Genomic DNA, 13,986 nt, shown 5'->3' on the forward strand with positions numbered 1-13,986 from the left:
TTTTCAGATGGGGAGTAATTTCTTTGAGGAGGGATTGAGGGAAGTGTTGATTCCCATGGCCTGGGGGCTTGCTGGAAGATGCCTGTCAAAGGAAATTGCCCGGGGCTACAAGTTGTTACTAGGCGTAGAACTAGGGGCTCATTTGGTCAGAGGAACTAGGGATGTTAGTGCTTTGGAGATTGACCAGGGTAACTGGTTACCCATGGAAGAGATGTCCCTGGGCATACTGTTGATAGGGGAACCCCAGGGCTCCTGGGGATCCCGGGTTGCCAAAGGAGGGAGGGCGGGGCAGGAGGATCTCGGGCTAGTGGGCACACCCTTACCCAGGCGGGCAGTGGCCGGTCCCGCCAGTTGGCCCAGGGCCCTGCCCGACTGCCCCCCTCCCTCCCTCCACCCCAAGCCTAAGAGGGGTGGGCGCCAGGTCCCACTGCTGACCCAGCTCTCTCCCTCTGCTCCACGCCCGAGCCGGGCTGGTGGAGCTCCCGAGGGAGAAGGTGGAAGGCACCACGACTGCGCGCAGGGGGTGCGTGAGGCGGGGGGGCGTGGGGAATGCGGCAACCTGTCCCCCCCGCGACCAGCCCAGCCCCCGTCACCCCCCCCCTCCACCTCCAACCGAATGGTTTGCTCCGAGCGCCCTATTTAATCCCCGCGACTGCAGCAGCGCCGGCTTCCTCCCGGTCCCCGCCTCGGACCCGGGCTCCGAAGCGGCTCGGGGGCGCCCTTTCGGTCAGTGTCGTCGTCTACTCCCTCCCCAGCCCCAGCCCCTGGGGACCCAGGCTCGCCAGCGCCCAGCCAGGGAGCCGGCCGGGAAGCGCGATGGGGGCCCCTTCCGCCCTGCCCCTGCTCCTGCTTTTCGCCAGCTGCTGGGCGCCCGGCGGGGCCAACCTCTCCCAGGACGGTGAGTGAGGGAGGGGGCGGCGCCAGGGGAGGGGGGGTGGGACCGGGGCGGGGGTTCCGACCGGCTGCGGGGGCGGAGGGAGCCTGTTGGCTTTGTTTGGAAGCGGGGGTTAAAGTCGCCAGCCGCTGCTGATACCCCTGTGTCTGTCTCTGAGCGTCCGTGTCTCTGTGGATCGTGGGGTGTGCCGGGTATGCCCCCTCCTTGTACACCGTCGAGTGTGTCTGCGTGTGCAGTCGGGGTTTGGGTCTGTTATAAGCATCCCGGGGTATGGATGTGTTGATGTCCGTGTGTGTGTCTGGGTGTGCGCGTCTGTGTTGGTGTCTGGTTCTGCGTTTCTGTGTCAGTATCTGTGTGTATGTCTGTGTCAGTGTGTGTTGGGGGCGGAGTGAGATTTGTCGCTGTTTCAGTCAGGGCGTGTGTCGGGTGTTTGTGTATGTATGTCTGGAGAGGTTGGGTAGCCAGTGCAATTCCCCCAACTGCTGTATGCAAACATTTCTGCTCCCCAGCCCGTCCCCACCACCCGCGGCAGAGCTCCGAGTGGGCAGGGAAGGGAGCCTGGGTGAGGCTCTTGAGGGGGGCGTGGGCAAGGAAGTGGGGGGCTTCTTCTTGGAGCAAAACAACAACACTGGGCGGAGAGGGCCCCGGGATGGCAACATCCCTAGCGGTGGCAGAAGCTTGTAAAAGAAACCTAGATGAGAGCGGAGGAGGGGGAGGGGGGGGGGCAGTGGGGAGAGGCTGGGCAAAGGGAAGGATGAAGGTATTTGGGGAGGAGGATGCATAGAAAACCCAAAGCTTTCCTGGGCTAAGGATTGATTTTCCAAATTTGGGGTGGGGTGTCTTGCCTAGCCTCCTCTGCTTCAGTCAGGAACTCAAACCTTCTTGGGTTTGTCACGGTAGAAAGATGAAGGAAGGCGGCGGGGGGGGGGGGGGGGGGGGGGAAGGAGGCGGGGCCCGGGGTGAGGGGACTTGGGGCCCCCTCCTGCCCTGGACTGGGCTATGTAGGTCAGCTCTGTTGGGGCACCTCAGCTTTCTTAAAGGCTGCTGACGATTAATGGGGTGTTAGGGGGCAGTTTGTAGGGAGACCAGGAAGGGAGCCACAGCTTCGAGCCTCAGGTTCCCGGAGGAGGGAGGGCAGGCTGTGAAGGGACCAAAGGAATGCATCCTTCGGTCTCCTCCGCCCCTGTGTGAGGCAGGCTGGGCTGGGGGAGGGGAAGAGGGACCGGGACCTCTGCAGAGCCAAGGGATGTGGGGACAGTGAAGGGGAGGGTGGTGGCTATGCCCGGCCAGATGCCAACGAAAAACAGAAAGAACCGCAGGGGAGGAGAAAGGGGAGGCGGCTCCTGGGTGATGGACCCAGTGGCCAGAAGGGATGGGCACAGGGCGGGGCGGGGGTGGAGAGGGGAGGGGTTGAAACTGGGGATGATGATGTAGAGAATTTCATCTGAAGGAAACAGGCGAAGAGCCAGGGTGCTGGAGGAATAATTGCTCCATCTCGCCTGACCTGCTCCCCCAGCCCTGTCTCCATCATGATAAAGGAGTTTCTGCTGGTATGAGGACACTGGGGATCTCCTACCTACAGCTGGCTGGCTGAGTCCTTCTACTCTGTACCCTTAACCCTTCCCCAGGGGAGTTACTGCCCAAGTCACCATAGGAGACAGCAGCCCCTCCTCTCCCCTGTGTGGAATCTCCCCCTTCCCCAGAGGACTGTCCTGATGACCTACTCACTGAGGAGGTGAAGAGAGTCCTGAGGGAGGGCAGGCTAAGTGCAAGGCAAGGAGAGGCTGCTGGGTGTATGGACCACAATAACGAGTCTCTACTAAGCCTTGACTTTCAGCTGCAGACCCTGGCCTTCCCATCCTGGTAGCTGGGTTTAAGAGAGACAAAGCATTGACCCAGACTAGCCCCTGTTCGGCCATGGGAACTGATGGGGCCACGCGGAGACCTAAACAGAATGAAGTCATACCCAGAAAGCTGTTAGCTCAATCCTCTAGGATGTAAACATTGAGAAGAGAGAAATCCATAACCCTGGCCAAGTCTTTCTTCACCAACTGAACTGTTCTTCTTGGTCTTCAATTTGGGCTCCAGACCCCCCCCCCCCAACTCAGGCTTTAAGGTTTAGAGGAAGAGAAATGCTTTATCCATATATATATATATATATATATATATATATATATATATATATATATATATATATGAGCAGTGGCTTGAGGGAGAGTGGGAAGGCAGTAAATTTGAATGGAGAATGTCCGGAGGAGGGGTTGAGAATTGCGGATGGGGAGGGAGATCTGTTCCCAAGACAGAGTCAAATCAAGCATCATTTTCCTTGTAGAGCATCATCTGTGCAGACAGTGGACATATGTCTGGTTGTAATGTCTCAGGATGCACTGATGTACAAGAGGCACAACCACATGTGATCTTCTATCTAAATTAATTCTACTTCTTAGCTTCAGGATCAAAAAAGACCCACTCTGATGGGGGAGGTGGGTGCATAGCTTTAATGCTCATGGGTGGTGATCCTAAGGCCATTCTGCCCAGGATCATGAAGAAGGTGTGTCTAGTACCCCTGACTTGGCCTGAGGTCCCTGGGCAGGGAGCTAGGCAGTATATGGCTTACCTGGTAACATTTGACCAAAACAAGAAGAGACGTGGTGTGAAAGTTTAAGGACAAGATATCCTAATACACGGATGCTGGAGTGGTCAAGGGTGTATGGCAGAGAGGCTATTTCTATTTAGAATGAGGAAAACAAACTTCATATGCTGCTGGGGTATACAGCTCCCTGAAGTACAGCATACACTTTTTTTTTTTTTAGGTTTCATAAGGCTGAACAGGGATTGAGAGGTTGGAGAAGGGCAAACAATTGTTACCTGAACCCGGCCATGAGTGCTGTGGCTAGAAACTCAGGGATGGCTTAGATATTCAGAGTTTGCCACCTGCCCCTTCTCACGTTTCTCCACTAGTATTGGTAGAAGTTGGCAGTTCCAGCTTTGGGGGATACAAGGCCTGTGAACTTAATGTATTCTGTGCTTGTCTTTCTGGTGAGCAGCTCAACATTCAACGTTGTAACCAGACTTCCTTGGATTCTTCCTTTTCAAGTTATTTCCAGCACTCTGTGAGTTGATCTAGTGCAGAGACAGACAGGTGGGCAGCCTCACTTTGCTTTATGCCAGGATGTAGCAGTTTAACTTTGGACTGCACTGCCTCACACATGAATATCTTTCCCTTCCCAATGACCTTCTGTCCACTGCCATCCATTCTGCAGCCCCCTGGCCAGGTGCCCAGTGCAGAGATCATGCCCAGTGTGCTGGAGAAATCCAGCAGGCATTCACTCTAGAGCTGCCCACAGATCTGCTTGGCAGACCTACTCCATCCAGTTTCTGTTCCTAGTTGCAGCTGTAGCTGTTCTGTTTCTGTTCCTGTTCTCTTCCCAGTTGCAGCTGGGAACCCCTGGGAAGGAGATGTTCTCCCTTCAGACATGTGCATTTTCTGGCACAAAGAAGTTGAAACCATCAGAGAGACACGGGTATCATACAGTCTGTCTGATATGGGGTCCAAGCTGTGGCATATCAGCTGCCTATCCAGCAGTTACACCAAAGATTCTGTCCTAAGCTCTCCCTAGGGCTAGGCAGCACTGTTGGTTTTAGTAGTTTCTTTTAGTAAAGTGGTTTTCTGACTTTTATCTTTAAAGATGTGAAATTCCTTTATCAAATAAATAAAACAGATCCAAGGAGAATTACTCTTATTGAAACAGATAAGACCTGGAGCCCTCTCACCCTTCTTCTTGGCTTCCCCTACACTCCCCCTAATCCTTAAGGCATAGACAGAGGTTCTGCCACATACAGTTTGAAATCCTCTGCCCTAGACTAACAGTAAATGAGACAGCTCACTACCCTTAGGTGTCTTCTCTCTCTCTCTCTCTCTCTCTCTCTCTCTCTCTTCTTCCAACTGAGGAGAAAAGGAGGGCCAAATCTAATTTCAAGAGCGCCTTGTTGGAGACATTCACTATTCACTTGAAGAATGACTCATAGTTCTGCAGCCATAAAATTCCACAGATGGCATCTTTTTGGTGCTCTGGTCACTTTGAAACAGCAGACTAAGTAGTTGTGCCATTGCTCTGAAAATCCTTAGATCTGATTTTGATACCCCTTGGTATTACTACTACTTTCTTGCAGTCCAAATAATATATACAATAGAATCAAAAGCTGCTTGTCCTTAGGTCACAAAAAAATAACCTAGGAAAAGATCCATCAGAGAAATAATAAAACCCCTGGGGCTGTGGCTAGTCACATTCTTTGTTGTTTCCTACTCCAACAGAACCAGCCCAACAATCCCTTTTTTGTCATCTATTTCTCAGTAATGGAATTTCACTGAAGGGTGGTAATCTAGCCTCCAGGTTCTCCATGAAAGCAAGCTGTGGACTGGACCAGCTCCTTACTGACTACTGAATGAAAAAGCCAGGGTATTAGATAGTTTTGTTAATTATATCTTCTCCTTTCATTTTTCATGCTAAAAGTTAATATTTCCTGTTTAATCATCGGCCATAGGTCAACGTACTGGAACAGTTTGTTTCCTGGATAAGGTCATGTCCTAGAAGTCCATCCATAAATTCCGAGAATAGCCACCCTCATGGGAATGCTTATAAGAAATAGAGAGAAACAAACCACCAGAAAAGCAAGCCTTCAGAAAAAGATTCAGGGTCTCTAAGAACTCAGTCAAATTAAGAACAAACACTCCACGTAATTGTAAAATAGAGGAGAACAAGTCTCTGAGGCCAAAGATCTGCTTCTTCCTCTAGGATCAGCAGCAGAGATGATTCTTTACAAGGTCAGAACCAGCTGATGCGCAGAGGTTTTATAACCCAAGTAAAAACCCAATCCAATCCTATTATAACAAGGAGATCCATCCATTCTAGCACTGAGAAGTCAAGTTGTCAAGAGTCTTGAACACATGAAGCTGCTGAGATTTTTTACAAAATATAAGCTCATTAAAGCTACATATTCTTCACGGAAGCAACAAGTACTGAAAGAGAGAACTATCTGTCCCTTTACTGAAATCCCCCTACGTCTAAAGAGAGTGGCCAAATTTCCCAGCTAACACAGAGGCCTCTAAGTCCTGAGGACAATACCCTTTTTAAGAGTCATAATCCATTCCATTTTTCTGTGTATGATCAAGACTGGACGATTCACAGCAATTTGGGGTGCCTTAGAGCACCCGGACTCTGATACATCTCATACTCTATCTGACTGTAATACACATTTTGGTTTCCTCATGCCTAGCGTGTCTCTGAGGGGACACAGGCTTTGTGGTGCTCTTTTTCCCACACTGAAGGATACTATTAATTTCATGCATAATTGGTTGTAGCAAGTCAAAACCTCTTCCACCACCACTGATACTAATGTAATTTTCATAATTACTGAGGCTCATGTTGACAAACTCAGTCTGGTGGCGGTCCTCACTTTTTAGCACAATCTCTTGGTTGTATGTGTGGCAGGTTCAAACAGAGTACTTCAGGAGGCCTTTGAGAGCAAGTGATGTGTGTGGTGTGATCCTAGCAGAAGCCCTGATGTCTGGCTTGAGAGCTGGCTGCCTTAACCTATGATCCTGGTCGCCCTGTTCTTTGTGGAACAAACCACAGGTGCTTTGAGCTCTCCATGGTGCTAGCCCCTGACAGGGATGATCCAGGCTCTTCTTGCTGCTCTCCGTGGTCCTGCTCCCATCCAAGCTCCTAATCTCTTTACTCTCTACACTGCAGCCCTCAGAACAGGGCTGGAACTTCCCTCCCCCTACCACAAACACACACATGATCTTGGTTATGATCCCTGACCTGCTCCACCAGAAAGAGGTAAACAAGACCTGTAGATATAGATCTGGAGAGTCTTCATAACCACCTAGTCCCCTGTAGGAAGGGGACAGAAAGAGCAAATAATAACTGAGGTTGAAAAGAAGTGTGGTTTGCAGTGTTCAGGAGACTAGGACATAGAGTGACCTCAAATGGCCTCAAAAGAACTGAATGTTTTGCCATATATGGACTCATAGATTTAAAACAGAACTACAAATAGTCGTGGTTTAGATTGAGACAGCATTGCTCATATACTATAACCACATAGACACTATAAATGTGGAATGCAAAATGAGTCCTACTCAGTTTATGAGCATGTACCTCTTAACACCACTCAAACTGGACTCTGCTACTCTTTTGGGGTATCTGCCAATGATCCCAATGAGAATGCTCAGCCCCTGCCAGTCTGAGACTAGACAGCCAACATGTTCCTCCCGTCACATCAAAGCTACACAAGCTTCTCTTCCCCTAAATGCTGATTTCCCCATGTCAATTTTGCATAATAGTTCATATAAGAGTTAACACTTATGAATGACCTACACCAGAGTGAGGCTGGGGAAACAGGTTTCCAGAATTAATTTCCAGGACCCCTCTTCCATTTCCTTATTTGATACAAGGAGAAACTTCATTCCTCAGGGACAGGTAATGGAAGTGATTTATCTCCATGAGCGAGCCTTCAAGAAGACAGAATTAGGGTTATGGTAACAGCTGGAGTTTCTCCCATCTACTCATCTCCCTGAGACCCCGTTCTCATAAAGAGCAGACATGTTTCTGAAAGGATCCTAATGCAGAGACTCCAACATTTTTTTCAAGATGTGTATCATTCTTCTATGTGAGCTCTTACCTCTGGGATTCTTTAGCCCTCTCATCTCTCTCCATCTTTCTCCTGGACATCTCCAGGAGAATAAGAAAGCTAAATAATATAAAGAACTAAAATGTTGTTTTCTCTAAGGATTTATTTTTCCTTACTCCAGCTAGACCTACACTAATTGTGTATTGATTGCTAATTATAAGTACCTTTGGCTCATTTACGTCCAGTTCAGGGTCAGAAAGGTCAGATGCATCACCTCACCCTAGGGAAAAAAAGAAACAGAAATGAAGGCTGACATCTCAGCCATTCATCTCTAAGCTAGCCATTACTTAGTTATCCATTTCCTTCCTATAGTCCCAGGTGTTAGCAAAATAGGATGGAGAACTATACTTCCAATAGCAGATTTCATTGGGAAGATGCAGATCCTTGTTTCTTGTGTTCATTTTTCTTCTGGGACCTGGCTCTTTGCTTACAATTTGGATTCTAGAATTCCAGCCAAAGCCTCAGACAGAGTAAAAAGCTCCAGAAGGTGAACTGGTTTATTAAGTCTCTGACTTAAATACCCGATACTCCTTGGAAACCCAGCAAACCTCTAATAAATACATCGATGACAAGTAACTTAAGACTTAGCCTAGCTTAGGTCAGTCTTTGAAGAGCCTAGAGTCAAGTTCTCTCATTATCATAAAATGAGGGGCCCGTTTTACCATCTGCTCCTAATCATTTGTCCCTCAGCAAATGTAAACTTAACAGTGAGACAATTATACTCACTTGTTCTTACTAGTTCTTACTCTAGTTCTTAAGGATGAGATATTTCCAAACACATATTATATATTCCCTCCTCTAATCTCCATCCTATAATCTCAAACACATATAAAAACCACCATCACTAAGCCCATGGGCCTCACACATTCTCATTTATCCTCAACTGCTGCTTAATGCCAACTCCCTTCTGGTTTCCAAGCCCCGGAGTCCAGTGTCAGTGACAGATGGACTGAGCCTCAGCCCTGGGGAGAAGAGGATTCTGGCCCTCTCCTGGGGAGTTTGAGCAGGAGAGAGAGCCTGAATTCTGCTTTGGGGAGGATCTCTGAGTTTAAACCATATGGTTTGCTGGACATTAGGGGTTTTGATTAATAATGGGCTTGTGAAAAGGGCTCTGTATCTGGGTCATAAGAAAATGCTATGTTTATGACCAAAAAAAAAAAAAAAATGAAAACAGAGATACAAATAGTGAAAATTGTAGTTGTCATGTGTGTAGTGAGGGACACATACTGAAGGAGAAAAAGAGAGTCACCAGGTTGGAATATATGTGCATCTTGGGGAACAAAATCGAATGTGTATCCACACTGAAGAAGGGACTCTCAAGAAGATTTAAGGAGAGGAGCTCTTCGGGTCAGAACAGAATTATTTGCCATATCGGGAACTGTGAGGTCTGCAGACTTGGAAGAATGTGTCTATCTCACAGAACGGTTAAATTCCCAGAAAGGCCCAAAGTAAGGCTAATTGAAGAACAACCTGCCGAAAAATACATTTTTAGGTGAGAAAAGTGAAGGGCAGAGACTACATCTCAGCTAGGACTGGCAGAAGAGGGGAGCCCAGAGTAGTGTGGGTGTGTAGAGCAGACCACCTTTTTCGCCATGTGGACTTCCTGATCACTGCCCTGAACCTGTCATCCACACCCTGATTCTGATGACCCAGTGAAGAGAAACGAGTCCGTAAAATGAGAGCCGGCCGAGATGAATGCTTTCTTGCCTGACTTCTAACAAATTAAACTTTTTCACAGCCTTGTTATCCCGCCACACCAAGCCATCAGCCTGAAATATCTAAAGTGCCACATTAAAGAGCAAAGAATAAGATAGAGCTTGTTGAGAAGGGAATGCATCCATGCACTCGAACAGGTATGGAGGCTCTGGAGGGTTAGGAGCAAGGCTTTGGCACCTGGTTGGAGATTCCTCAGGGAATCTGCTCTTTACTTCTCCCCAGGGTCCCTGGGCTTTCCCTCCCATTCTCAGTCCCTATTTTCTCATAGCTAAACATATTTTCCAACAAGTTAAACTGAATTATGCTTTCATTTACTCCATGCTGACTCTGTTATGTATCCTTTCCTAAGTACTTTCCTAATATGGGGTGATTTTTTTCCCCAGTTCTATTACATACGTGTGAAAGCAGCTAGATACATTTAGGGAAAGGGTATAAAAGTGCCTGCATTTGGTTCAAGGGACATCTGAGAGTTCAAAGTCTAGACTCCTGACTCTATTGCATTAGAATACAGACTCCAGGTCATACCTGTTGTGATTTCTGAGTATGTGAGCGTGGTGGGAAGGGAATGAGGAGATAGGGGTAAAAGGACACTTCTAAAATGGCTCCAGGCTGTCTTCAACTGGAGTGATTTCATGCTCTTATCTTAGGGACTTGCTTGAGAAATAACTGATGAAAGTCAAAGCCCTGCACAGAACCCATGCTCCTAGCAGCCCTTACTGAGCCAATCCGTTCTGCTGTGTCTCATCACCTCCCCGCAGCCTCTTAGTACAGAACACTAGACACTTGTCTGGAGCACAGAGCCCAGTCCTAGAAGGTAGGTGCTAAGGCGAGGAAGGGACTCTTTTGGGATTAGATCCCCTTCCGTTCTGTCTCCCAACTGCAGTTCTTACTACAACACAGTATTGGCTCCAGAGGGGCTTGTTTTTGTTGGGGGCCAGCCCAGGGCTCCCTCCCAGTGCTAATGCACCAAGAACACTGACTCAATAGCAAATCAAAGCAACAGCTGTCCCCACCTCCTTCTCTGCCACCCACTTCCCAGTCTCTGCTCCTCAGAATCTTAACTAAGTCTCCGAGAGCCCCCCCTCAGCCTACTGCAAGCCCACTTCTGCCTCCAGATTTTTTCTCTCACTAGCTCAAGAATAGGAAAAGCTCCTCTGCGTTTTTCTCTCTTCGAGTCTCTGTCTCCCACATCACAATCAGGGTAGCATCCTCCAGCTCTCCACCACACAGATGATAGCACGCACACGTACACACGGCCTGTCCTTCTCATCACCCTTTTAACTCCTAAAGGGCATGGAAGTGGCTTCTGCCCCATGGCCTCCTCTTTTGAGAGAACCGGAATCTGCCATGAAGACCCTGACATTTGTGACAATGCCATTCTTCGCACCTTCAGGGACTCCTTCCTCATCTCACCCCAACTTCTGTAACCTGCCCGGCATTTAGTAGAGTTACTTCCCTTGAGATCTAGGGTCCTGGGGTTCCACACTACAATGCACAGGGAGATGGGAAGCAGGAAGAGTGGACGTCACTGGAAGTAAAATCACACTGAATGGCAACTTAACTTCCAAATTAGCTAGTTCACAGGACTGCTATCAAATGGCAACGAGAACGGAAGACTGGGGTTATAACCACAGCTCCCACTAGCTGCCTGTGTGACCATGCTTAAGTTTCTAAGCCTCTCTGAGCCTTGGTTCTTCATCTTTTAAATGGGAAGTTTGCACTAGATGCTACTTAAGATTCTTCTCAACTCTAAAAGTCTATGCTTCTAAGAATCATAGACGGGAAAATATTTTAGGAAGAATGAGATGCAGAAAGAGAAGGCAAGGAATTACTGAACTTTGGTAATAGGGAGTCAGAAAGGACATCAGTTCCATCCTCTGTCTAGAAGACTCAGAAAGATCTTAGGAATAACCACCTCTGGCCATTAGGGGTCAGTAGAAAATGACTAGAACATGCAAATTGACTGCAGGGTTTTAGCAAACATAGTTACTCACGGCATCTTAAACTTGTATACTTTTTTAACATTTGGATATAGGAAAACATTTGGAATAACTGTTTTTTTTTTTTCAGTGAAAAGAGGGTTAACATCAAGATGTGCTTTTTGTTTTAACCCCACCCTCACGTCCACCATAGGCAAGCTCGCCAAACTAGCCAAGTACCCTAAAGATTCCCTCCTCTTCATTCAGCCTAGAAAAGCTAAGCCCCACACCATTCCAAACCCAGGAAACAAAAGCCTTTCATTTTCAACAACTGCTTAGGATGGAACCAAAAGGTATCTGCCTTCATGCAGTAATAAACCTGTTTGAGCCCAGATCCGTCCTTTCCAAACCTAAATCTCTTGGATCATCTAACAGAATAGGATCCCTGGTTCTATAAATCTGTACCTCTTGGCCACACTTTACCAAGCTATGAGGCTAATCAGTATAGTAGGAACTTCTTACAGGGAAGGTTCTCTTCCCCACCCTATTCACCTTCCAGTTTCACTTATATCGTGTACGCCTCCTGGGAGAGTAAAGCTACACCCAGAGAGTAGTGACTTCGGACCCAAGAGGCTGTTGGGAGCCAGAGAGAAAGTAGATAAACAAGACTCCAGGAGGGAAAGCCAGACAGCAACAGAAATAATGGAGGGAGGGAACACAAAGGAGCAAGGCCTCAGCAGCTCAAGCCAGAAAGGGTGGAGGTGCCAGCGAGCTGGAGAGAAGGCCTAGATCAGGGAGGCAGGCAGCTGAAGCATGACTGAGCTGTGAGGCTCTGAAGTGGATGTGAGCCGGAGCATATCTGAGCTGAGCAAGGAGATCCTTTAGGGGATCCTACTGCCTGTGAGGGGACAGGGGCCTGCCCTGAAGAGCAACAGGAAAGGAAGGAAGTACACCTGAAAAGACAGACAAGCCCCCATGACAGAATAACTCTTACCTCTATGGCCCCAGCTTTCTTTCGTCTGACCACACTATAACATTGGGAATGGAAGCGAATTGGGAGCTTGGGGAAGACAAAGTTAGAAAGGAACGTAGAGCAGGAAGTGAGAGAATATTTTGACACTCCTGCCCTCAGTGTCTCAGACTAGGAAACTACACAGTAACTTCCGCAGAAGTAGCATAATTCCTAGCAACCTAAGAGCAGATGTAGAAAATTGAGTTTAAAGAGAGTCCTTTGTGATCAGGGTGTTGTGCTCTAAAGTTACTCAGGTCAAAGTAACTCCCCTCCCAAATCTTGGAATTATCTATTAAATAAGGCCTCAGATGAGACTGGTCCACTTTCCTCCAAATGCGGAAGCAGACATTCACTGCTAAAGAAAAATGTGGCTCTGCACGTAAAGAAAAGATTAAGGCGCTGAGTTCTACTTCTGATTTCATGGCCATTCTCTTCAGTGTGTGATCGAAATACATATAAGAATTCACTGCATAGCTAGTGTTAGGGAAGAATCAGAGTGAGATCACCTGGTCAGGGAGCCCAGTGATGGGGGTGGGTAAACCATTCTAAAAGTGGGTCCCTTCAGCACTCTGGGCCACAGCCCCCAATGTGTTTTTCCCTTGGAGATAACACTCCTCCACCCACCTGTCATGGTAGTCGTGAGGAATAACAAGTAGGCTGGGATGAAGTGTATTTTTAACTCTGGAGTTAGAGAAATGCTGAATCATCACCATCACCATCACCATCACCATTACCATCACCATCACCATCAACTCCTACTCGGGGAGTTGGTGTTTTCTATAGTCTGGGAAGTGGAGTTCTGGACCCAGCACTGCAAGACCAGCAGCAGTTATGCAGGGGAGCTCTGTCCCCTTGTCCCATCATCCCACATGTGCACCCGTGACCCTGTACATGGCCCTAAGGCCCATGCAATGTAGATTCCCGAAACAGACAGGGCAGGGAAGATACATAAACCAAGCAATAAAGGGTTATACTGACATATAAACTTCCTTACTAGCATCACTTAAATTGGAAGCATAATACATTTTTATTCATTTGAGTTACTCATTTATTTATCCAATAAATATTGAGCACTTACTATGTGTGAGGTCCTGTACTATGGATGAAAAATGAAATCAGAGGTGCCAATGTATGCTTTAAAAGGCACATTAGTAAGTCCCTGGTTCCCACCTCTGCTACTCTAATATGAACAATTAATCAGAAGGAAATCAGTGGGTGAAAGGGCTACTTTGTCCTTTAAAATGCTGGGAGTCTTACAGCTACTGGAACCCATGAGTAAATAGACCAAGAATTAAGAAACCCTCCAGACAACTGAGAGCAAATAAGAAGACAATCTTAGTTCGTAGCCTAGGTGCTAGAGTGCTATGAAAACGTGAGGGCATTCTGTTAGTTTTAACCAGACACGTCTATTGCTGGGTTAACTGAAGAATCATCCCAAATTATAAGGCCTTTGGGGTGAGCCCCCAAAGATAAAGATGAAGACACACCAAGAAATCCAATTAAAAATGCAATTCAGTGGATACAAATCACACCACCACCACAAGCACCCATTTCCAACTCGCTACACTGTTATTTTTACCATATTGCAGGTAAGCGTTGTGAATTTTGTTTAGGTGAGCACCCCCAGGCCAGCAATGCAAGAAGGAATCTTTCCACCTATAACCTCTGCCCTCCCCCACCATACACACACACACACACACACACACACACAGAGCACATGTTCCTGCAAAGGGAGGCAGTGTACTGAAGAT

The 13,986-nt window shown here is 47.7% G+C and overlaps 1 protein-coding gene across 3 annotated transcripts in view; it reads left to right on the forward strand.

Annotated features, from left to right (window-relative positions):
* The first annotated feature begins 662 nt into the window (after positions 1-662).
* Positions 663-13,986, forward strand: part of CADM3 (cell adhesion molecule 3) — a 29,081-nt gene continuing 15,757 nt past the window's right edge. For all 3 annotated transcript variants that reach the window (XM_032609495.1, XM_032609488.1, XM_032609503.1), the window contains exon 1: positions 663-898. In XM_032609495.1, the coding sequence (XP_032465386.1) occupies positions 817-898 (82 nt within the window). In that variant the 5' untranslated portion in view covers positions 663-816. The remainder of the gene's footprint in view (positions 899-13,986) is intronic.

This window comes from Phocoena sinus, chromosome 1, assembly GCF_008692025.1.
Source record: "Phocoena sinus isolate mPhoSin1 chromosome 1, mPhoSin1.pri, whole genome shotgun sequence".
NCBI classification, from domain to species: Eukaryota; Metazoa; Chordata; class Mammalia; order Artiodactyla; family Phocoenidae; genus Phocoena; species Phocoena sinus.